Consider the following 26,846-nt stretch of genomic DNA (forward strand, 5'->3'; position numbering starts at 1 on the left):
ACCCCTGGGCTAAATATTATCAAGTAAAATTCTTTCTAAATATTTAAGTGACATTCTGCCTAAAAGAAAGTCAAGATCCCTAAAGAAATGAAGTCACTGGGCTACTTATCTTCAGCTTTCTAAACAGCAAGAAATAAGAAGGGATCCCAGAGGGCAATTAATCCTAGATCACAGTTTAAAAAACAAATCCCCCAACAACAGTGAAAAAATGTTTCCTTCAACATCTGACTATGGAAGAAAAGGTAAGTATTTATGTGATAGACATACTAGTGTAATTACTACAGAGAAAAAGAACTCACACCTGAGAATATTAATCCTATTGTCTGCCTTAAGTATGCAGTTGCACTGAGTCATGAGCATCTCAGCAGGTCATTCTCTCTCACTTCCTTACAAACTTCCAGAAATGTCACCTGCTCCAGAGAGTGCTCTCAAATTTAGGCTTTGTCCTGACCAGAAACATAATGCAACAGTAAAATCCTCCAACCCACTGATTCATTTAGGAAAACCTGACTATTTAGGACAAGAAATGAGAGTAGTAGTATAATATGCAGAGAAAGAGTTGTAAGCAAATTAATATGTAAACAATTTTACAGGAACAATGTTTATACTGTACTACTTAGAAAGACAAAGCATCTTAAATGTCTACCATCATCTATTTTAAAAAAGCATTAAATTGATACACATTTACTAGAAAGGTTTGTTAGTATATAAATTCTTTAGGTAGGCATAAAGGTACATTAGTGTTAACTCCCAAATTAAGAAACAACTTATATGTAGTTGTAAAAACTACTAAAACTAGATGATCTGAAAAGGATATTCTTTTTGCAAAACTTAAGAGAAAAATCTAACTTCTTTTCTTGAAATTCCTACAGGAATATCCAGGATTTGTGCTCATTACAAATGCAAAAGTAATCCCTAAGACTAAAAGTTTTTCAGTTGGTTGCTTCAAATTCCAAATCCTTGCAGGGAAGGGTGTATGTATTTGTTAATTAAAAAAAAAAAGTATTTCACATTAGAAAAATGTAAATAGAATGCTACAAATAATAACAACAAACAAGGGGAGGAGCACCAGGAATATTTTAATCAGGCCATAGTTTGAAAATAATTTCTTGAGATGATCATAACTGATCCTCAAGAAATGGATTGTACTCAAATTTAATAAGTACTTCTTCAAGTACTGTGTTGTGAAGAGCTCTTACTAGGCTAGGCTTGGAGGAATACAGAGTTAAGATAATAATGCTCTTAGGGCACACTGTCTTTGCAGCTTCCGTATATCACAGGCATAATGTATACTTGTGTCCAAGTCAGACTCACCATTGGAGATCTTGGTTATATGGAAATTATATCTCAGTTGTATGGGAAGCTCACTTACCTGATTCCCCAATTTACAAAAGGTTATTACTAAAAGTTCACATCAGTTGGTTACTTCAAATTATAAATTTATTTTTCAATGGGAAAATGTCATGAATAAATGGTGTTGGGGGAGTTAGCTTTCAGACAAATCATAGCTGTGTGACTCTCGGTAAGTCGTTTGACCTCAACTACCTAGTCCTTACAATTCTTCTGCCTTGAAACTAATAATTAGTATAGCTTCTAAGACAGGAGGTAAGGGCTTAAAATAAATAAATGAGGCTAAGGTTCACAGCAGATATGAGGCTCCAAATCTTGACATGTAACTCTGAACAAATGCACTGAATTTCTTAATGCCTCACATAGCTAATACTATAAATTTTAAAAATGTATTATGAACTAAAACACGAAATGTGTGAGCATTTCCAAATTAAAATAGAAGAGAAGGGAACTGTACGAGTCAGTATGTATCTGTATTATGTAGAAACTACTTTTGTAAAGTTGCTCTGTTTGTTTATTTCCTATTAATTTTTGTTCTCTTTTATGCTTTTAGAAAATACATCAATTTCCCTCTGTTCCAACTTTTATTTTATTTTTTAAATTCAGGTAACCACATCATCAGCCTGGCTCTCAGAAGAAAGCAATGAAAAAACTAATTCACCTCCTGATATAAATATAGTCCCTTTTAAATCCTAAGAAATATTCTCATTTGAAAAAAAAAAAGGTAACTTCTAGGGCACAAAACCAAGATGGGGGAGAAGGTAGAGTGATCCATCTGATTTCTATCAAATTATACTCTAAAAAGCTATGATATAATGCCTCAAAATACTAAAGAAATGAATGTCTAAAAAAGAAAATCATAGGCCAAATGGTAAAAAATAGGAACAAAAATCCAGAGAAAAGAAGAATTCCTTAAAAAGCAGAATTGGCTAAATGGGAAAAGATATATAAGAAAAACTGCTTACAAGGAAGAATCTGCCCTTTGGAAAAAGATACAAAAATTCACCGAGAAAAAGCACTCTGGCCAAATGCAAAAGAAGGTACAAAAGCTCACTAAAGAAAATCATACCTTGAAAATTAGAATTGGACAAATAGAAGCAAGTGACGCCATAAGACATCAAGAAATAATCAGAGTAAAAAGAATAAGAAAATAAAATAAATCCAGGATAATTTAAGAATTATTGCACTATCTGAAAGCCATGATCAAAAAATGAGCTTAGACACCATCTTTCAAGAAATCAAGTAAAACTACCAGATATTCTAGAACTAGTAGATAAAACAGATACTGAAATACTAATAATACTAAATACTAATCACCTCCTGAAAGAGATCCCAAAAGGATAAGTCTCAGAAATATAACTGCCAAATTCTAAAACTCCCAGATCTAGGAAAAAATATGGCAAGTAGCCAAAAAGAAACAATTCTAATGTCATGGGGTCACAGTCAGGATAATACAAGATTTAGCAGCTTCTATATTAAGGACTGGAGGGCTTGGAACTTTATATTCTAGGGGGCAAAGGAACTAGGACTTCAACCAAGAATCACCTACCCAGTAAACCTGAGCATAATCCTTCAGGGAGTAAAAGAATGGATATTCAATGAAATAGAGAACTTTCAAATATTCTTGATGAAAAGACCAGAGCTGAATGGAAAATCTGATTCTCAAATACAAGGCTCAAGGGAATCATAAAGAAGTAAACAGGAAAGAGAAATCAAAAGACACAGGGCAATGACTCTTGTGACACAAAAAACTGTCATTATTAGGTCAATTAGAATGAGTATACATAGACAGAGGGCAAGGGTGTTATTTGAATATGATGGAATGGTATAAAAATAAAATTTAGGCATGAGAAGAAAGAGGAATGCACTGGGAGGAACAAGAAGGGAAAAACAGAATGAGAGTAAATTATCTCATATGAAAGAGCATTCACGGTGGAGGGGAAGATAGGGTAGGTGGGGAGGAGAGCATGTGAACCTTAACGTCATCAGAATAGGCTCAATGAGGGAAGAACAGACACAATCAACTGGGTATATAGAAAGCTCTCTTACCCTATAGGAAAACAGGAAGGGAAGGGGTTAAGAAAAGGGGGTAGGACTGATAGAAAAGAGGATAAAGTGAGGGAAATGGGTGGGGGTCAGAAATTAAGCAAGGGTAAAAATAGGATGTAAAGTAATACATTGTAATCATAATGGTGCAAAAATTTTTAAAGTTTCTCTAATAAAGGCCTCATTTCTCAAATACAGAGAAATGAATTAAATATCAAGAATGCAAGTCATTCCCCAATTGATAAATGGTGAAAGGATACGAACAGGCAGTTCTCTAACAAAGTAATTAAAGCTGTCTATAGTCATGGAAAAAATGCTCTAAATAAGTATTATTTAGAGAAATGCAAATTAATACAATTTTGAGGTACCGACCCATGAGTATCAGATTGGTTATTATGACAGAAAAGGAAAATGAAAAAACTTTGAGGGCATATGGAAAAGCTGAAACACAAATGCTTTGAGGGGGTGGGGGAGGGGTGCGCAGACGGGACTGGGAACTGATTTAATCTTTCAGGAGAGCAATTTGGACCTATGCCCAAAAGGGCTATAAAACAGTACATATCCTTTGACCCAGTAGTACCATTGCTAAGTTTGTATCCCAAAGTAATAAAAAACAAAAAGGGGAAGGATCTTTTTGCATTGTACAAAATTATTTAAAACAGTTCTTTTTTAAAAACCTGGACTTTACATGAAGTGAAGCAGAGTGATCTATACAGAACCAGAAGAACATTATCCATAGTGACAAGAATACAATGAACAACTCTGAATAATAGGTATTCTCAGCAATACAATGATCCAAAACTATCCCAGAGGTCTCATATTAAAAAAAAAAGTGCCATCTACTTCCAGCTAAGAGCTGAGTCTGAATCCAGACCAAAGCAAGCTTTTTTCACTTGCTCAACTTTCCCTCCACAAAAAGATTACTATGAAAAAACATTTTATATGATTATTCCTATAAAGTCTATATGAGATTGCTTACCATCTCAAGGGGGTGGGGAGTTGAAGGAAAGGGAGGGAGGAACAGAGAGAATCTGAGATCCAATATACTTGAAAAATATTGGGAATTGTCTTTAAGTGTAATTGGGGAAAGAATTAAATTTCATTTAAAAATATATTTTAAAAAAATGTTTAACATTTCTTTGTTAAAAACTTGTAGCAATGTTGGAACTGGGTCCCAAAAATACAGCAAATCAGTTCTGCCTGAAACTATTACAGAGAAGTAAAGTAGCTTCATAGTCTAATCAGAAAATTTAGAGCTAGAACTGATCTTACCTTAGATCATTTCTCTCATGAGCTCTCTCATTTTACATAAGGAAACTGAAGTCAAAAGACTAGAAGTAACTTGCCCAGTAAGTAACAGAATGGGGGTGTGAATTGATATTTTACTATGCTACTTTTCAGTTTTCTTATCGGTTCAAATTCAATGGTTTTCTAAAATTCAGTTCATCTACCTAAAAGTCATTGTGATGCACAGAGGATAGAAATGTCAAAAGCTAGGAGCTTACATATTACAAGACAAACATAAGATGTATACAGATACATATAATACAAAGTAACTTCATGATTAAGAAATGACTTTCAGTTGCTAGGTGGAGTAAAGGAATAAATGAGGGATGTGGAGATTGATAAAAGGGAAAGCTTCATGAAGCCCTGAAAGGGTTATGAGAGGTGAAGATATAGAGAGAATATAATCCCAAACATGAGGATAAGTTTATGAAATTCTCAGAGGGAGGACATAGACATAGAACATAAAGGAGAACTATGGGTTGGAGACAAACTATGGAGGGCCTTGAATTGAGCTCTCTTTCCTTATTAGTAGCTTTTGAAGCTTTTTGAACAATGGAGTGACATGGTTAGACTGTGCTCTGATAAGACTTTGGCAGCTAAAATAGAGGATAGCAGTTAAGAGGTTATTATAATAATAGTATAGGTGAGAGGTGAAGCAAGGCAGAAAAATAGATATGAGAAATGTTGGGAAGAAAGAAATGATAAGCACGGGCAAGTGATTACACAAGGGAGTTAGGAGAGGGCTAAAAGATGAAGGAGAGAGAAAAGTCAAATTATATAATTATATTATATTATATATATGTTATATATATATTATATAAAAGTCAAATTATAAACAAGAGTAACTAGTAGGAGAGTGGTGTTCTTTATCAAAAATAGGTAAGTTGAAGAGAAGCAAAAATTTAGAGGAAAATATGAGAGGTTTTTTTACTTTTATTTTTAAGTATTTTTTCATGGTTAATGTTCTTTCCCTCCCTGCCTCAAAGATCTTTGACAAGCAATTCCACTGAGTTATACATATTATCACTCAATACTTATTTCTATATTAATCATTTTTGAAATAATCTTTTAAAAATCAAAACCCCACATCCTATACCCATTTAAACAAATGAAAAAATCAAATGTTTTCCTTCTGCTTTTCTACTCCCACAGTTCTTTCTCTGAATGTGAATAGCATTCCTTCTCATAAGCCCCTCGGGATTGTTCTGGATCATTGCATTGCTATCAGTAGCAAAGTTGATTACATATGATCATCACACAATGTTTCAGTCTCTGTGTACAATGTTCTTCTGGTTCTGCTCATTTCACTCTGCATCAGTTTCTGGAGGTCTTTCCAGCTTGTATGGAAATCAAGCAGTTTATTGTTCTTTATTGCACAAAAGTATTCCATCACCAGCATATACCACAATTTTTTCAGCCATTTCCCAATCGATGGACACCCCCACATTTTCCAATTTTTTGCCACCACAAAGAGCACAGCTGTGAATATTTTTGTGCAAACTTTTCCCCTATTATCTCTTTGGGGTACAAACCTAGTAGTGGTATTGCTGGATCAAAGTGTATGCATTCTTTTAAAGCCCTTTGTGTATAGTTCCAAATTGCCTTCCAGAATGGTTGGATCAATTCACAACTCCACCAGCAATGCATTAGTGTTCCAATTTTGCCACATCCCCTCCAACATTTATTATTTTCCTTTACTTTCATATTGGCCAATCTGCTAGGTGTGCAGTGGTACCTCAGAGTAGTTTTGATTTGCAGAAAATAAGAGTTTTCTTTTAGGCATGATAAACTTCAGGTGACTTTGGGATATCCAGATGGAAATGATTGAGTAATTTGATACACAAGAGGAATCAAAAAGAAGATTAGAAATATAGGTAGGTAGACAGGAAGCAATTACAAATAGCAAAAGTGAAAAGTAATGATTTTGCAGTCATTTCAGTTGAGAGGTAACAATTATGACAAAAATAAAAAACACCTTTCAAGGTTTGCTTTTCTCACCCCAGCTTCCTACCTACACCACCTTCCTTACCCTTCCTAATACTCAAAAGGTTCTCATGACAATGGGCAATAAGCAGGTCAAAGTAATGAAGGTCATTTTTAAGTTTGGTATGTGTTATATTAATCCCTATTAGGATGCATAGATGAAACAATTTGGAGCTGAAACATCTTTAAGTCCTCAAGTCATTATATAGTTCTTGAGTCAACAACTCTACAAAGTGAACAGTAAGGATGTTTAGAAATAATAATACCAAGTGGGTCAGTCAGCTCAGTTAAGAAGGCTTTGTACCAAGATTACATGTATCAGATTACAGAATAATCTATTCTTTGAACCTTATTCCATCCTTCCTATTAAAGTCAGTTCAGCATTTATGACAAAGAACAAACATTTACACTTGGAAAGAATCAGAGTATGAAAACTATCTGAAAGCAAAAATTTTTAAGTATTCTGCAAAGGGTGAGGACATCTTTTAAACATCCAGTTTTGTCCACAAACTTACTATATTATAGTACATTCTGAACTTAATTCAATTTTCCAATCTTTTTGTTCATCCAATCACGTATTGGAAATAATGAATCATACCAAATGACCAAATAGCCTTCAATGGGAGTCTCATATTTTTGCAGTTATTTTCTTCATCCCCAAAATATTTCCATTCCCAGCTCTTCAGACATACACATATTGTTATATGAAAGTATTCATTTTCCTCACTTGGAAATTTTTTCTCAAGACAAATATCACAGAAACATTAGCAGCTTCATTAAATTAACTTTATAGTTAATTCTACAATGAAGAAATTTAGTTTCAAATTCTTTTATTTTTTTAAGTATATACCATATACTAGTATAACATGCTATACTACAAATCAATATATATAATCAAATAACAATTCTTTTAAATCTCAGTAAAATTTAAAAATATACTTAATCAAAATGAACATCCCAGCATAAATATTAAGATAACAGTATCATATATATTTCATAAAATTTTAATATATAAAAACAACCTTAAGTAGTTGAGAGAATGGGGAAAAAAATGGAAGAAATTGTTTTGATATTAGAAAAAATTACTATTCATAAAAATTTAATTATTTTATTAATTTTTATATTGCTTATTTTATTCATTAACTTCAAAAAATACAATTATAGTGGAATATTTGCAGGAAAAACAAAGCTAGTAATGAGTGTTAAGATGATTTTACTCCTTCACTAATTCACTACTACATACAAAAGCCAGCATTACAATGAAGAATATTCATTGGCCCCCATTAAGAGGTTTGACACAGAACTACCTCTCACCAAACTCATAAGGTTTTCCATTGTAATAATGTCTTTTTTCTTGAGATGAATTGGATTATATGAATAGAAAATAGATTAGATAATATGAATAGAAAAATATGAAACCCATCTATATTGTCCAATTCCATTTAATTTTTTTATTTGCTTTATTTATATTTTGTTTTCTGATAGAATGACTGTCTTATATAATAAGATTCTAGGTAAACTTTAAAAATAAAATGTCTTTGGACCTCTTGTAAAGTTTAAGTGAGGGGCAACTAGGAGGCTCAGTGGAGAGATAGCCAAGTCTGGAGATAGAAAGTTCTGGGTTCAAATCTAGTCTCAGATACTGCCTAAATGGGTGACCTAACACAAGTCACTTAACCTCAGTTACCTAGCCCTTCCCATTCTTATGTCTTGGAACCAATTGATTCTAAGATAGGAAAGGGGGAGTGGGGGGTAGAGAGATGAATATATACATGTTAACCAGATCTGTTAAATTTCATATGTACATTTTTGTATGTATACATACATACATATATACATAAATATATAATATATATATATATATTTTTTAGTTTTCATTTTTAAAGTCTCATCAAGTGGACTTTTTTTGGTAAAAGTTTGTCTTATTTCTTTTTTATACTGTCAGACATCTTGCTATTTGAAAGTCTCCCAAACTAACCTTTTGGAGTAATTATCTAGTTACCTCCTACTATATAGCTAACTTCCTCAGAACAGATAAGGAATTCAGACAAGACAGATATGAGTCTTCTGAGAAATAAACAAATGAGCAGAATAGTCTCCATGGTTTCCCTCATCTCTAAAGGTAAGGGAAAGTCACTATACATACATACTTACATACGTGTGTGTGAAGATATATAAATAGGAAAGAAACCATAATGGGGAGCATTAACAAAAATTAATCAAAATGTTTATGTTTATAGCATAGAAAAATCACTCACAAAAACATTCTGGCACTTAATCTTGTTCTAACAACTATTTTTAAAAGGAAAACAAATCTTTCCAATAGAACAAAATCAACTACTTACCACTCTCCACAGTGCACAGCCTTCAGCACTCCAACAGCAGCTGTAGTCTGTCGCTCAAAGCCTTGTCCTATGTGATCTGCATGGGCTCGTGTCCTGTCTTCAAAAAGCATTTCACGGGGTTCACTAGTTCGAGGTAGGTACTGCAGATTTTTTATTTCATTGGTAGTTCTACGTTGTTTTTTTTAAAAACCAAAACACAAAACACTTATCTTGTCACTTCTCTCAAATTCAAGTTTTTCATTTTATAGAGGATTTATTTAAACACACCATTTAAAGCATACTAAAAAGGCTTGCTTAGCAACAACAGAGATGGCTGGTAATCATTTACATAAATGCAGACCTGAAATTATTAAAAGTCAATTTATTAACAAATCTTTCCTCATTGCCTTATCACTTCCTCTCTCTATGTTTAAATTTCCCTCTAAATTTCTTCTGAAGTCATAAAGAATTGTAAAATATGTAAACCTAGAAGAAGCAAGGTGCTGGACAGGGATACTGTATTTTTAATTTCTCTATAGCATGGACTTTTTCCAAGGTTGAGTATATTTACCCCAAAACACATGAGACCAGCATTCCAATTGCTCATATGCCAGATACTAATGTGAAACTCTAATCACTCACATCAACAATCAAAAACCACCTTAATAATAAAGAATGCTATTTTCTTGAGTAATAAATTTGATGGTACTAGTAAACAGAAAAGTTATGTTTTGAATTATTTTCTACTTTTGGTAGAGTGAGCTATCAACAAACACTCTGGTGGTATTTTTTTTATGTCCAATGGAATTCATTTCCCAGGCAGCTATATGAACACTTTTGTCTTTTCTAAAAGACTGGACAACTTGCTTTACCAAGATGTATCAATATAATCATATTACCTTCCATTGTCATGAATGTTGTATGTCCTTTAAATAAGCTTACTTTGGTTTTACATAAAGACAAAACACAACTTAACAGCTATCTACTAATGAACAACATGGTCCAGTAATACATAATTTTTGGAGAAAAAACTCCACCAATGGATAGATAGCCTGACCTCTTTAAGCCTGAACTCCTAAGCCACAATGTCATAAGGTATCAACTTTCTAAATCGACTTCATTAGCTTCATCAAAATCTATGTTAACAAAATAAGGAAAGTGTCAGTGTGTTTCAAGGAACTATGTGATAGCTCAGTAGATGACACAATTCTAAAGAAATGTAAATGCCAAAAATGGGGTTTTGGACAGGTTAAAAATGCTAGTATAACAACTACCACATATGTCCTAATCTTAAAATGTTTTCATACATTTGAGTAAAACGAGCAGTTAGAGACTAGGTGTTCTCTGAGGTAGCTTTCAGCTGTAAACCTATTATCCTATGATCTTACAGTATATTTACAACATCCCATCTAAAAATAGCTGGTCTCTTGACATGCAGTACACATTTCCCTCCAAAGAATAAATTATATCCTAAATTGCTTGGCATTCATTAGAAGATTCTTTCCCAAGAACCAAAAGGTTGTTGGCAAGGTAGAGCTATATGCAGTCAGTTAGTTGGAGATACACGTATGTTTCCTAAAACACATTTTCCCATAGAAACAATGTTATATGAATAGCAGATTGGTTCCAGAGTAGCCCACAAAAATCTATATAATCTGTTTATGATCTGAATCTATAACCCCTGCAATTTAGCTAAGTGTCTTAAGAGAATTGCTAAGGCACTGAGAAATTAATACGTAACTTAACTTTTTTCCACACAACTAATGTCTGATATGCAGGACTTAAATTGAGGCTTCTTAATTCCAAGACTAGCCCCCCACCTCCACCCTCCCCACCCAACTAGACCGTGCTGCCTCTAGTAACAGAAAGGATACATACATAAACACAAAAATGCAGTATGACAGGTTGAGCTAGGTAGGGTCCAACATACCTTTTCCTTTTGAAAGGTGACTTTGGCATGTCAGCCACAGGGATCATTTGTTCTCCTGGACGTACCCACATGATAGGACCATCATCACTATCTTTCCGACTCTCTAATTTTAGGCTAGATAGTGTTCCCCATGGCAGTGTACACTAGAGAGAAATATTTATATTAAAACTGTTTTCAAAGCACTAAGTTATAAGGATGCCACAGAATGTAAACTTTTTTCCCAGTTATAAATAGACAGTATGCATTCCTTGACAGCCTTACAATAGATTTTATGCATACATATATAATACACACAGACACACACACACACAGACACACACACACACACACACTCACATTTTGTTTCTGGATATGGCCTTAAATAGTTCTTAATGGCTTTCCTCCCTTCTTAAGATATTGATTTTTCAAACAACCAATCCACAATTATTTATTAAGGTCTTACTATATATAAGTATCCCTTACACAATGCAAGGGGTCAGGGGTGCAATATGGAAAATCCCCATAAAATTTTTTGGTCCTTCCTTTAAACCAGAGAAAAAGTCTGAATTTTTTTCTTTTTCTTTTATGGGGTGTTTACAATACTTTAATGTAAAATTTGGATTAAGTATTTGCTCATCAGCAATATGTGTGCCAATGTCAACATTTCTGGCCTTTTGTCATTTGCTCGCTTTCACGTTCCTTTCACAAACTTTTTAAAACTTATTTTAATTTTTTTAAATTGTCTATCTTTATGGCATTCAAAAATAAAAATATGTTGACATTATATAACACTATACATATATTTTATATATTTCTGAGTTTCTAAACTTTTTCTATGTCACCTATTAGCCTTCTCATGCAATCTACAGCTTCTGCAAAAAGCACCCCCAAATTCCCATTTAATTTTTTATGCCAACTCATGATATATCTATCAAAACCTCATATGGGGAAAGTTGCAACATGGAAGGGATACCCATATCTATGTATATACACACACATATACATGTGTATATATATATATATATATATATATATATATATATATATATATATACATACACATATATAATATATATATTTCTCCCCCAGGTGTTCCTACAAAGCACTAGGGAAATAAAGATTAGAAAAAAAAATTCCTGCCCTTGAGGAGCTAACACTATCTGGATGAATAGCACATTCACACATAACAAGATACAAAATGTATTCAAGGTAAATATAAGGCAATTAATACAATGCAAATTCAGGGGGGGGGGAGAAAGATATCATCAGAAGCTGGAGATAGGGGAAATATGAGGAAGAAACTTTTTTCATGGTGCTTGTCCTAAGCATTTAAGGACTTCTAAAGATACAGGACTGAGCAAAAACTAGAATGTGCTGGGGGACAGCCTGTGCAAAATGTCTATATGAGGAAACAAGAGGCCAATTTTGTTTGACCAGAGAGAGAATGAAGAAGAAAAATGCATAAGAAATCTGGAAAAAGAGGCTGAAACCATCTTGTGAAGCACTTTAAATGTGAGAAAAGTTTGCATTTAATACTATAGGCAACAGGGATCCACTGGAACTTTCTGAGCAGGGAAGTAACATGATCAGTCATAAGCTGTAGAAGAATCACTTTGGCAGGAATAGAGAAAGGATAGAATGGAGGTAGGAAGACCATATAGTAGGTTATTGCAATAGTCCAGTTAATAAGGGACTGAGTGGAAAGACAGAGATTAGTTACTGTGAGAGACATTTGTGGAAGCAGAATCAATAAGTCTTGTCAACTAATTGAAGATGGTAGTAAGGCCAAATGAAAAACTGGGGGTGGATTTGGAGTTGTAAATATAAGTGACTGGAAAAATAGTTATTTTCATTTAAAATAGGAAAGCTGGTAGATTTTGGGTGGAAGATAATGAATTCTGCTCTGGATATGTTGAGTTTAAGATGGCAGAAAGGCATTCATTTGGAAGTGCCCAAGACACAATAGGCAAAACAGGGATGGATTTCAGGAAAGCAGCTAGGGTTTGATGATAAAGAAATCTAAGGGCCATATAGATAAATATGATTGAAGCCATGGGAGGTGACGGAAACCACTGAGATAAAGTATATCCATATATAGAGAAGAGGGCTCCTCACACATAGATTATGGGTTACATGAGTTATAATCCAACAAAGGAGACTGAAAAGGACCAGGGTAACATTCAGGTAACAAACCAAAATATAACAATGTCAGGAAAATCTACACAGAAAGCCAAGTGTCATCAAAAGGGACAATACCGATGTATGCTACAGAAAGGGCAAGAGAGATAAAGGCTGAAAAAAAGGCCACTGATTTTGACAATTAAGAGATCACTGAAAACTTTGGAGAAAGAGATTTAATGACTGATGATATCTAAAATCAGATTGCAAAAGGCTAAGTAGTAAAATGAGAAGAGAAAAAAAAGCAGATTAAAAGTATAGGCACAACTTTTTCAGAGTTTGGCTATGAAATGGAAAAATATAAGAAAACAGCCTGAGTTTTAAAATTTGTGTGTTTTTAATTTTCCCCATATTGCATAAACTATAGCAATAGCAATCAGTAAACATCAGAAGGAAGGCTTTCCTGATCATTAGTAGATGCCTGTGAAAATGAAAAGAAAAGTATGAGTTCAAAAATAAGGTAAAACTTAAGATGTGTTTCATTCACTGATAATGACAAAAGGAAACCAAATCCAAACCAAAGTTTACCTTTGCTTGGCTCCCAACTGAGAGGCCATCTCTTAGATTAGAACAAAACCTTTTGGGGATAAAATAAGGACTACTGACTGGAATGAAGGAAGTTATTAATCAACTAAGGGCTAAGTAAGTTAAAGAAGAAACTTATATTTTTTAAAAATTCAACTCACCTGATTTTTACAGTAAAAATGAAACCAATGTTTTATTTAATAAGTATAACAAGTATTTGATAATAAATACTTAAAATTTAAGCCATATTATGCCAAATTAAAGTAGAGATGAAAGGGGCAGGGGAGGGTGTGGGCAGAGAAGAAGTGAATGAGAATGGAATACAAAAGGAGGAAGGAAAAGGGGAGTTGGGAAAGGGAAACAGAAGAGCACAAATACAAATCTTAACAAAAAGGAAGAGACAAAATATGCACACACAAGAGATAAATGGAAAGAAAGAGAAAGGCTCCATAGACTTCAGAGAAATTCATGTGATTCACAATAAATAGAATTGGGAGAAATTCATGTTACCTAATGCTTTTTGGTTCCTTACACTTTTAGCTTTATCATATGATAACCTTTGACTTCTGAAATTCCAACTAAATGACTAGTCACTTAGCACAGACCATAAGTTCCACTATAATTAAATCACTACAGCAGCCTACAAATTATAAAATTATTTTCTGAGATGTACAAGCCATGGCCAAACTATCAACAACACTTACTTGAAGGTCAATGAATTTCAGTGCAGGAAGAAACTAGGGTACTCATTAAGCCAACCACTTTATACTATCAAGGTAGAAAGAAACGAGGCCTGCCTTTGTTATAGGATCTTGCCTAAATTAATATAGCTAGGCACCAGTTAGCAAAACCAGATTCAAAACAAAATTCTCCTGATTTCCCTTTCCATTATACATAATTATTTCCTTACCATGCTCCATTTTCCCCCTAGCTCCATTTGTAGTTTAATTTCTATTAGTCTTTATTTCTTAGTTAATAATTGATCATCATAATTTATTGGTGAGCAACTTAACTACTCAGTTATAACTTAAGACTGTTAGAAATGGAAATCAGAAAAAAATACTTGCTTAGTTCTATGGGTTCTGCTTTTTTTCTTCCAATTCAAATACTTCTAAATTTGAGACATGACATAAAAATCTTTAATCTTGTCCCAAAGTAGCATCTTTTGTTATTGTATTTAGTAAAATGAAAAACTTGAAGTCAATAGCTTGCAGTTATGCTTTAATACTAAATGTACCACACCCCTTACATAATCATACATCATAATTCACACTTGCATAGTGTCTTAGTTCAAAAAATATTTGCTTCACAATTACCTTGTAAGGTGATCAAAGCATTATTATACCCATTTTTCATAAGAAAACTGAGGCTGAAAGAGATTAACTAAATTGTCCATAGTCTTATCTGTAAAGATTTAAGAACTTAGACTCAAACCCAGGTCTCTGATTCCAAGTTCATCGCTCTTCCCTTTATGCCTTATAGAGAATTATTACACACAAATAAATATATTTCTGAAATTTCCCTTACTTTTAAAAAAGGTGAATCTTCCAACATGTCAAGAAACTCTGGAAAGTAATCTCCCACTTCCTCATCCACTGCTCCTACCAAGCTGATTTGTCTCATTGGGCCAGCTCGATATGTACCATGAGAATAGGTTCTTTTTACCTAAAAAGAAGAGTACAGGTTAGTATCATTTTATGCTTATTTCTTAACAGTCAAGGAGAAATAATGGTATTTTAAAAAGTCATTAATTATTCTTCCCTATATGAAATATAGTATATAACACTGCACACTGTGTACAAAATATATTTTAATATTACCACTATTACCTAGCTAAGTCTTTGCAAAGTACTCTGTAAATATGATGTCATTTAATACTTCACAAGAACCCTTGAAAGTAGGTGTTATTATTACAATACCTACTTTGAGAGAGACAGAGACAGAGAGAGAGATAGACATAGACAGACAGACAGACACAAAGAGACTTGTCCAAGGTACACAAAACTCTCATTAGGTGCCTGAGGTTGGATTCAAACTCAGATCTTCCCAACTCCAGATCCAATATTATCTTTACTATGCCACCTAGTTGTATTAGAAAATGTTTTGGAGAAACCGAAAACTGAAAAGAAGGATTTCAGTAGTGTTAATGGTTTGGTAATAGTAAGGTCTCCAAACAAAACTTGGATAACTGGAAATGAGTCTTCCTTATATAAAGCAACCTTAAAACACAATTAACGTATTAATTCATTTTAGTTTTATCTATACTAATAAATATTTGTTTCTACCAACTTTAATAAATAATGCCTATCAATAAATAAACTGGTTTGAATTTTCACAAATATATTTCACTCTTTTTGGGAAAAGAACTTAACCTTGTTCAAACTGTAAACATATTATAAGTGAACAAGGCATTACAGCTTTTCAAAATTAATAAATAGCTATCTATATATCAAACATGAGCAGAATTCTCCCCTTCTTCAAATGGTGAGTTCCTTTCAAGAATACCATTTTAGAATTGGGCCCATAGCCATGATCTCCATCCCATCCTCTACTGTACTTCTGATTCTCAGGAATCTATCAAAATGATTGATCTACCTACTTAGATCATAATTCCCAGAGTTTCTGGGTCTTCTTCTGGTCCTGGCATATCCCTTTGCTTCACTGGTCTCCTCACAAAGAGAGTTCTTTCCAGGGGCCTCCACTTTGATGATGGACCCACATCAACCTGGATTCATTTCCTTCATTGGAGGGGCTTCTGAATCTCCCAATTTCTTCTCTCTCCTCCATTGTCCTTCAATTCCTCTGTATATATTGTCTTCCCCCATTAGAATGTAATAAGCTCCTTGACTTTTTTTGCTTCTATTAATATACCATTATTACTTAGCATAATGATTAGCATCTAGAAGCTAAATAAATATTGATTGATTTGCCTTGGCCTTGCCCTTGCAGAGGGCATTATACTAGTGCCATCTGATAATCTTCAGCAATATTTTTATCAGTAAAATGCCAATGGAGTAGCAAAATTCTTTTCAAGATTTTCTAAGATTTAAACTATTTATTGTAAACAAATGAAATGTAACAATCATAATTAACAAAAGAATTGCATGTTTAGCATTAATATATACAGAAACTTAAGGTTTGCAAAGTACTTTTCAAATATCTCATTTAATCCAACCATCCTGAGAAATAGGTGCTCTACTCTATCTGAAAGACAAAAAAACTGAGGGAGAAAGAAGTTAAGCAAGAACTAGGACTTCCTAACTTCAGGTCAAATTCTCTGTCCATTTACTAATGCAAACATTATTAACTATGGCATAGAATTATAGTTACCTCAAAACGAAATTTACCTATCAGAATTACAAATTTATGGTTTAATAAATAGTGAAAAATTCATTCTACACAGTAATATCTATGCCCCCCCCCAACAAATTTAGATTTCTTACCATCTCCATTATCCAGTATCCATTGTGTTATCCAGTTCCCAAGAACTAAGAAGTACTTGGATTTTCTACTCTAAAGTCCAATTATTCATTTTAATATTCAACAACATTAGGTATTCTTCTGGCACAAGCATTTGGATGTCCTAAAAGCCACCAGAATGTTTCTGATTTTATAATTAAGACTATGGGAAAACAGGACTTAGGTATCAAATGTGACTTACAACAAGCTTTTCAGGAATATATCTACTCTGTTAAGACAGAGTTATAATTGCTTTTTATGATTTTCACTATTTGCTAGACAGTTCTCTAGCCTTGGCCCTATATATATCTATATGATAATTCTTAGCTAAGATTTAAGAGAAACTACCATTACCATTGTAAGATAATCGAAATATACAATTTCTATTTGCATATCATTTATAAATTTCCAAACTTCTATTGTTTTATTATCTCACTTGCTCCTAGGTTAAGTGGTAGAGAGAACATCATTAGCCCACCTTATCTTTCTGGACCTGAGTTTCCCTATTTCTAAAATTATAATCTCTTGGGTCCTTTCTGGTTCTAATGCTCTACACATAGTTTATCAAATAGATACACAGAAATTAAGGACTGCTTAATTTATCTTTTAGTGGAGAGCAAGAATTGATAAAGCAAAGCCAAAATACCAAGAAATTAGAAGAGAACATAAAATATCTCACCAACAAGGTGACAGATCTGGAAAATAGAGGGAGAAGAGATAATTTAAGAATAATTGGACTTCCAGAAAAGCCAGAAATAAACACCAAACTCGACATCATGATACAAGATATAATCAAAGAAAATTTCCCAGAGATTCTAGAACAAGGGGGTACTACAGCCACTGACAGAGCTCACAGAACACCTTCTACACTAAACCCCCAAAAGACAACTCCCAGGAATGTAATTGCCAAATTCCAAAGCTATCAAACAAAAGAAAAAATCCTACAGGAAGCCAGAAAAAGACAATTTAGATATAAAGGAATGCCAATCAGGGTCACACAAGACCTTGCAAGTTCCACTCTGAATGATCATAAGGAATGGAACATGATCTTCAGAAAGGCAAGAGAGCTGGGTCTTCAACCAAGAATCAGCTACCCAGCAAAACTGACTATATGCTTCCAAGGGAAAGTATGGGCATTCAACAAAATAGAAGACTTCCAACTTTTTGCAAAGAAAAGACCAGAGCTCTGTGGAAAGTTTGATACCGAAAAACAAAGAGCAAGGAATACCTGAAAAGGTAAATATTAAGGAAAGGGGAAAAATGTTATCTTCTTCTTTTACTCAAACTCTCTTCTATAAGGACTACATTTATATCAATCTATATATACTAACATGTGGGGAAAATGTAATGTGTAAATAGGGGGTAAAGAAAGACCAAATAGAATAATCGTTCTCACACAAAGATTCACATGGGAAGGGGAGGGGAAGAAAATTCCTATAAGAAGGAGAGGAAGAGAGGGTTTTTTACTTAAACCTTAATCTCAGGGAAATCAACTCTGAGAGGGAAAAACATCCAGATCCATTGGGATCTTGAATTCTATCTTACCCAACAAGGGTAGGGAGAAGGGAAAACCAAGGGGGGGAGGGAGAGAGGGAAAAAAAAAAGGGAGGGAAAGAGAGGGGGGAGGGGGAGGAAACAAAAAGGGAGGGACTAAAAAGGGAAACATCAAGGGAGGGGACAAGGGAGACTGATTCAAAGTAAATCACTGGACTAAAAGGTAGAGCCTAAGAAGAAAAGGTTAGAATTAGGGAAGGATATCAAAATGCCAGGGAGTCCACAAATGACAATCATAACTTTGAACGTGAATGGGATGAATTCACCCATAAAACATAGAGGAATAGCAAAATGGATTAGAATCCAAAACCCTACCATATGTTATCTTCAAGAAACACACATGAGGCGGGTTGACACCCACAAGGTGAGAATTAAAGGATGGAGTAAGAACTTCTGGGCCTCAACTGACAGAAAGAAGGCAGGAGTGGTAATCATGATATCTGATAAAGCCAAAGCAAAAATAGACCTGATCAAAAGGGACAGGGAAGGTAATTATATTTTGTTAAAAGAGACTTTAGACAATGAGGAAATATCATTAATCTACATGCATGCACCAAATAATATAGCACCCAAATTTCTAATGGAGAAACTAGGAGAATTGAAGGAAGAAATAGACAGTAAAACCATATTTGTGGGAGACTTAAACCAACCATTATCAAATTTAGATAAATCAAATCAAAAAATAAAGAAAGAGGTAAAAGAAGTGAATGAAATCTTAGAAAAATTAGAATTAACAGACATATGGAGAAAAATAAATAGGGATAAAAAGGAATACACCTTCTTCTCAGCACCACATGGCACATTCACAAAAATTGACCATAAATTAGGTCACAGAAACATAGCACACAAATGCAGAAAAGCAGAAATAATGAATACAGCCTTCTCAGACCACAAGGCAATAAAAATAATGATTAGTAATGGTACATGGAAAACCGAATCTAAAACCAATTGGAAATTAAACAATATGATACTCCAAAATCGTTTAGTTAAAGAAGAAATCACAGAAACACTTAATAATTTAATCGAGGAAAATGACAATGGCGAGACATCCTTTCAAACCTTTTGGGATGCAGCCAAAGCGGTAATCAGAGGTAAATTCATATCCCTGAATGCTTATATTAACAAACTAGGGAGAACAGAGATCAATCAATTGGAAATGCAAATGAAAAAACTCAAAAGCGATCAAATTAAAAACCCCCAGCAGAAAACCAAACTAGAAATCCTAAAAATTAAGGGAGAAATTAAATAAAATTGAAAGTGATAGAACTATTGATTTAATAAATAAGACAAGAAGCTGGTACTTTGAAAAAACAAACAAAATAGACAAAGTACTGGTCAATCTAATTTAAAAAAGGAAGGAAGAAAAGCAAATTAACAGCATCAAAGATGAAAAGGGGGACATCACCTCCGATGAAGGAGAAATTAAGGCAATCATTAAAAATTACTTTGCTCAATTCTATGGCAATAAATACACCAATTTAGGTGACATGGATGAATATTTACAAAAATACAAACTGCCTAGACTAACAGAAGAAGAAATAGAATTCTTAAATAATCCCATATCAGAAAATGAAATCCAACAAGCCATCAAAGAACTCTCTAAGAAAAAATCCCCAGGGCCTGACGAATTCACCAGTGAATTCTATCAAACATTCAGAGAACAGTTAATCCCAATACTATACAAACTATTTGACATAATAAGCAAAGAGGGAGTTCTACCAAACTCCTTTTACGACACAAACATGGTACTGATTCCAAAACCAGGCAGGCCAAAAATAGAGAAAGAAAACTATAGACCAATCTCCCTAATGAATATAGATGCAAAAATCTTAAATAGGATACTAGCAAAAAGACTCCAGCAAGTGATCAGAAGGATCATCCACCATGATCAAGTAGGATTTATACCAGGGATGCAGGGCTGGTTCAGTATTAGGAAAACCATCCACATAATTGACCACATCAACAAGCAAACCAACAAGAACCACATGATTATCTCAATAGACGCAGAAAAAGCATTTGATAAAATACAACACCCATTCCTATTAAAAACACTGGAAAGCATAGGAATAGAAGGGTCATTCCTAAAAATAATAAACAGTATATATCTAAAATCATCAGCTAATATCATCTGCAATGGGGATAAACTAGATGCATTCCCAATAAGATCAGGAGTGAAACAAGGATGCCCATTATCACCTCTACTATTTGACATTGTACTAGAAACACTAGCAGTAGCAATTAGAGAAGAAAAAGGAATTGAAGGCATCAAAATAGGCAAGGAGGAGACCAAATTATCACTCTTTGCAGATGACATGATGGTCTACTTAAAGAATCCTAGAGATTCAACCAAAAAGCTAATTGAAATAATCAACTTTAGCAAAGTTGCAGGATACAAAATAAACCCACAAAAATCATCAGCGTTTCTATATATCTCCAACACAGCTCAGCAGCAAGAACTAGAAAGAGAAATCCCATTCAAAATCACCTTAGACAAAATAAAATACCTAGGAATCTACCTCCCGAGACAAACACAGGAACTATATGAATACAACTACAAAACACTCTCCACACAACTAAAACTAGACTTGAACAATTGTAAAAACATTAACTGCTCATGGATAGGATGAGCCAATATAATAAAAATGACCATCCTACCCAAACTTATTTATCTATTTTAGTGCCATACCCATTGAACTACCAAAATACTTCTTCACTGATTTAGAAAAAAACATAACAAAATTCATTTGGAACAACAAAAGATCAAGGATATCCAGGGAAATAATGAAAAAAACACATATGATGGGGGCCTTGCAGTCCCTGACCTTAAACTATATTACAAAGCAGCAGTCATCAAAACAATTTGGTACTGGCTAAGAAACAGAAAGGAAGATCAGTGGAATAGACTGGGGGAAAGCGACCTCAGCAAGACAGTATACGATAAACCCAAAGATCCCAGCTTTTGGGACAAAAATCCACTATTTGATAAAAACTGCTGGGAAAATTGGAAGACAGTGTGGGAGAGACTAGGAATAGATCAACACCTCACACCCTACACCAAGATGAATTCTAAATGGGTGAGTGACTTAAACATAAAGAAGGAAACCATAAGTAAATTGGGTAAACACAGAATAGTATACATGTCAGACCTTTGGGAGGGCAAAGACTTTAAAACCAAGCAAGACATAGAAAGAATCACAAAATGTAAAATAAATAATTTTGACTACATCAAATTAAAAAGCTTTTCCACAAAAAAAACCAATGTAACATCAGAAGGGAAACAACAAACTGGGAAAAAATCTTCATAGAAACCTCTGACAAAGGTTTAATTACTCAAATTTATAAAGAGCTAAATCAACTGTACAAAAAATCAAGCCATTCTCCAATTGTTAAATGGGCAAGGGATATGGACAGGCAGTTCTCAGATAAAGAAATCAAAACTATTAATAAGCACATGAAGAAGTGTTCAAAATCTCTGATAATCAGAGAGATGCAAATAAAAACAACTCTGAGGTATCACCTCACACCTAGCAGATTGGCTAACATGATAGTAAAGGAAAGTAATGAATGCTGGAGGGGATGTGACAAAGTAGGGACATTGATTCATTGCTGGTGGAGTTGTGAACTGATCCAACCATTCTGGAGGGCAATTTGAAACTATGCCCAAAGGGCGACAAAAGAATGTCTACCCTTTGATCCAGCCATAGCACTGCTGGGTCTGTACCCCCAAAGAGATAATGGACAAAAAGACTTGTACAAAAATATTCATAGTTGCGCTCTTTGTGGTGGCCAAAAACTAGAAAACGAGGGGATGCCCATAAATTGGGGAATGGCTGAGCAAATTGTGGTATATGTTGGTGATGGAATACTATTGTGCTAAAAGGAATATTAATGTGGAGGAGTTCCATGGAGACTGGAACAACCTCCAGGAAGTGATGCAGAGCGAGAGGAGCAGAACCAGGAGAACATTGTACACAGAGTGTGAATTTTAAAAGTCTCCATCTTGGTCTAGCACCCAAAAATTGTGCACACCCACCTACACGGGCATGCGCTAGTCAATGACTAATCAGAAATAACTAACTGCCCACCTGGGCTGTCCTAAGCCAAGCTAGAGCCAACCATTGGATTTGTGAGACACAGGAAGAGAGGTAGGGAACAGCCTCTGAGATTGGCGGAACTTCCTGTGGAGAGAGCTAGGGGGGTTGGTGTTAGGAGCTTGGAGAGAGAGGACGCCCGCAGACAGCTTTCCTTCAGATCGGTCACGTGAGTTAAGGACGGGTTCTTTCCACCTGGGCCTTTAGGCCTAAACTCCCTCTGCCTTGGTCAGAGGTTGAGTAGCCTCTTTCCCTTTTCTCTTCTCTCCTTCTCTCCCTAACCTTTTCCCTACTCCCAGTGTGATTAAACCTTTATAAACCTCATTCTGACTTGAGTGTTTCATTTTAGGAATTTCATAAGTAAATTCCTTGGCGGCCATTGTTAAATATTATATAAATCTTGTAGCCACATTTGTAACCATTACTATATTATAACCTTCTCCCAGAAGCCTTAAATTTCCCCATTACAGTTTGGCTAACCACTACGGGAAAAAAGAACCTTATCAGTCTTCTGATCTCCTTACTATCACCTGGGAGAAATCCCACCCCGGCTACCCCCTCTGGCTCTTGGCCCTGCCTTAGTGCTTGGAAGGTTTCTAGAACCTCAATAAATTTCCTGAATTTTCTTGCCTTTTCAACCCACTTATTGCTCACTCCCTCAGTCCTGTTACCAAATACCTTGGCTTAAAGACACAGCTGCCAGAACAGGTGAGTATAAAACACCTTTTCTCTTTTCCCTTTACCCCTTAAGTTAAATTGGGGTCAACAGGATTTTTTTTTCCTTCTCCTCTTTGTCTCTCATTTCTGTCTCCTTTTACTTTAAGGAGGTGGCTCAGTAGAGAGAGGCAGGCCAGGCTTACCTAATCAACTAAGCAAGGAGGAACCTCAGGAGAAGGAGCTCTTAGGAGCTCCTAGCCCGCAAAAAACAGCTGAATACAGCTAGGGAGCTAACTTAAAACCAATTTTTTTTTCTGTTTCCTGGCCTTTCTAGTCTTAAAAATTTAAGTGGGCTTTGCTCAAGGAAGATAGCACATGGTCATAGGGGCTTTAGCCTGAGGGCCAAAGAAGATTGCTGGGACCCACCCACATACACTTTGTAAAGAAGGAGAATTTACAATACAATAGGCCCTTAGCCTGTATAGGGTTGTAGACTCAGAGCCAGCTATTGTAAAAAGAAAAAGCCTGTGGAAAGTTTGCTGCTTTGCCCTGCTCCCCACTTGCTTTGTGAAATTACAAAATATACATATAAAAATGAGTACTATATCCTTTGACAATTATAAGGCAGCTGAAGAAGTAGGGGCATTGAGGAATGAAGGATACCTCCAAATTTTTATATTAATAGGTACTGTCATTTTTGTACTCCTCAATACTATATTTAGAGATGAAAAAATAAAAAAAATTGAGGATAAAATAAAACAAAATGAGGAGAAAATAAAACAAAATGAGGAGAAAATAAAACAAAATGAGGAGGAAATAAAGCAAAATGAGGATAAAATAGAAAATATTGAGGATAAAATAGAAAATGTTGAGGATAAAATAGAAAAAATTGAGGATACAATAGAAAAAATTGAGGATAAAATAGGAAATATTGAGAATAAAATAGAAAAAATTGAGGATAAAATAGGAAATATTGAGAATAAAATAGGAAATATTGAGGATAAAATGGGAAATATGGAAGATAAAATAGGAAAAATTGAGGATAAAATGCAAGCCCAATTAGAAGATCTAAAAAGTTTCTTACAGGATCAATTGACAAACAACCACTCTACCAGAAATAGACCTGTTTCTGAACCTTTGAATGAGGAAATTTCCTTCCCTGAAATAGAGATGGAAAATACCTTTCCTATAGCCAAGTTAACAGACTGCTTCTCTCGTGTAGTGCAAATCTTGTCTGAATTTAATCCCCAAAACCCTTCCCCGGCAATCCCAGATTCTCATGTTCCTTCTCCTACAGAAAACCAAATTCCAATGCAAGAGAGATCTTGTCCCCCTAGAAAAACCTGTCCTTGTCAAACTGACCCACAGGTGCAAAATCCAACTAGAGGCCTGTTTCCTCTAAGAGAAGTACCTGAAATAGGACGAAATGGGGATGTGGTGACTTTAAGACATAGGATACCGTTTACTCCCCAAGAAATAAATGAATTTACACGAAATATTCCCACATATGAACAAGATCCTTTTCTAGTAACAAAAAAGATGGGAGACATATTTTTTCAGTATAATCCGTCTTACAAGGACGTTGAGAGCTTACTCCAGGCTTTTTTAAGTGAACGTGAAAAAAATAAAATAATTGCTCATGTCAACAAAACCAGGGGGCGTAATGCAGCACATTGGCCATCTCAGGATCCCGAATGGGACTATAACAATCCTGAGGATTATCTACAACTATACCGTTGTAGAGAGGCCATCCTCACGTCCATGAAGGAATGTGCGGACAGTACAGATAAGTGGATGGAACTGGAAAAAATTAAGCAAAAGGAAAATGAAACACCCTCCAGATTTATGGACAGAATTATCGAGTTTGGGGACAGATACTTAGATTGGGACTTAACTAAAGAGAGTAGTATAAGACAAGCTAGAAGAATCTTTGTAAACAATTCTTGCAAAGCAATTAAAAATTATTTCAAAACACAATGCCCAAGATGGTCAGATATGGACCTTGAAGAATTGCGAAAAACAGCTATATATGTTTTAAAGGGAAACGAAGAAAAGGAGAAAGAAAATGATGATGACATGGAGGAAATGAAGAAAAAAATGAGATATTTAATAGATAGGATAACTAAATTAGAAAGTGGGCAGGGTAATGAACCAACGACAATTGCCCCTCTCCAGAAATCCAATTATCAATCCATTACTTGCCACTTCTGTGAGAAGAAGGGCCACAAAATGATGGAATGTAGAACCTTTCTTAAGATGTTTGGAAGGAATACACAGTTTAATAATAGTTTTAGAAATAATAACTATAATGAATATAGAAATAAGAACTTTAGAAACCAGAATTATAGAAATAGGAATTGGGAAATTAATGACAATGCTCAAATTGAAGAAAATTTTAATGATAATACTCAACAATATATGAGAAATGGCGCTCGTCCAAAAATTACTCGAGGTACTAATGACTCTCAGAGAGGTGCCCTTCAGGGGGGTGCCCAAGGAATATCCCAAACACAATGATGGTGCCCGGGGGGGGCTAGGGCACAGGAATCAGAGGATACAACCTTTGATTTCCCGGACCCTGATGTCCTACTACCCGTTGTCCCTATCCACTGCCCTCCCCATACTAATGAACCCCATGTTACCTTAAAGGTGGGTAACACCTATTATGATTGTCTATTAGACACCGGAGCTTCCTGGTCTGTATTGAAGAGAAAACCTGATTTACAATGTTATTCTATTGGCTCAGAGAATGTAATGGGAGTATCAGGAATAACCCAAAGAGTTAAAAGACTTCCTCCTAGAATGGTGTCTGTAGGACCCCTAGAGGTACAACACTCTTTCCTTTTGATGCCTGACTCCCCTTTAAATTTGCTGGGGAGGGACCTTCTATGCAAACTCAGAGCCACAATAACCTGCTCCCCAGATGGCTCATTATCATTAGAAGTACCAGAGGAATCTTTAAAATTACTCCCTGTACTTCTCTCGGAAAACCAGGACGCAAAAGAGCCTTCCATTTTCGAAATACCTAAAGATATACCTGAGTCTCTTTGGGCCACATCTTCTTCTGATGTAGGCTTGCTTAAATCTGCTGTTCCTGTGCAGATAAAAACTAAATCTAGCCCACCTCCTTCTATCCCTCAGTATCCCCTCTCAAAGGAGGCAATTGAGGGTATTACACCAGTTATTAACTCATTAATAGAACAGGGAATAATAATCCCTTGCAAATCTGAATACAACACGCCCATCCTACCAATTAAAAAACCAAAAAAAGGGCCCGATGGCAAGCACATCTATAGATTTATACAGGATCTAAGGGCAGTAAATAATCACGTTATAAAGAGACACTCCGTAGTTTCTAACATACATACTATTATTTCATCTATTCCTAGCACAGCTACATACTTTACAGTAGTAGACTTGTGTTCAGCCTTTTTTTCAATACCAATACATGAAAACTCCAGACATATTTTTGCTTTCACCTGG

General features: G+C 34.8%; 1 protein-coding gene across 1 annotated transcript in view; it reads right to left on the reverse strand.

The window, feature by feature from the left end:
• Window positions 1-26,846, reverse strand: part of RSBN1L (round spermatid basic protein 1 like) — a 111,685-nt gene that overhangs the window by 4,082 nt on the left and 80,757 nt on the right. The window contains exons 4-6 of the mRNA XM_001370926.4: window positions 15,130-15,267; window positions 10,921-11,063; window positions 9,012-9,179 (exon numbers count right to left, since the gene is read on the reverse strand). Coding sequence (XP_001370963.1) covers window positions 9,012-9,179; window positions 10,921-11,063; window positions 15,130-15,267 — 449 coding nt within the window. The remainder of the gene's footprint in view (window positions 1-9,011; window positions 9,180-10,920; window positions 11,064-15,129; window positions 15,268-26,846) is intronic.

Source organism: Monodelphis domestica, chromosome 5, assembly GCF_027887165.1.
Source record: "Monodelphis domestica isolate mMonDom1 chromosome 5, mMonDom1.pri, whole genome shotgun sequence".
Classification (NCBI taxonomy): domain Eukaryota; kingdom Metazoa; phylum Chordata; class Mammalia; order Didelphimorphia; family Didelphidae; genus Monodelphis; species Monodelphis domestica.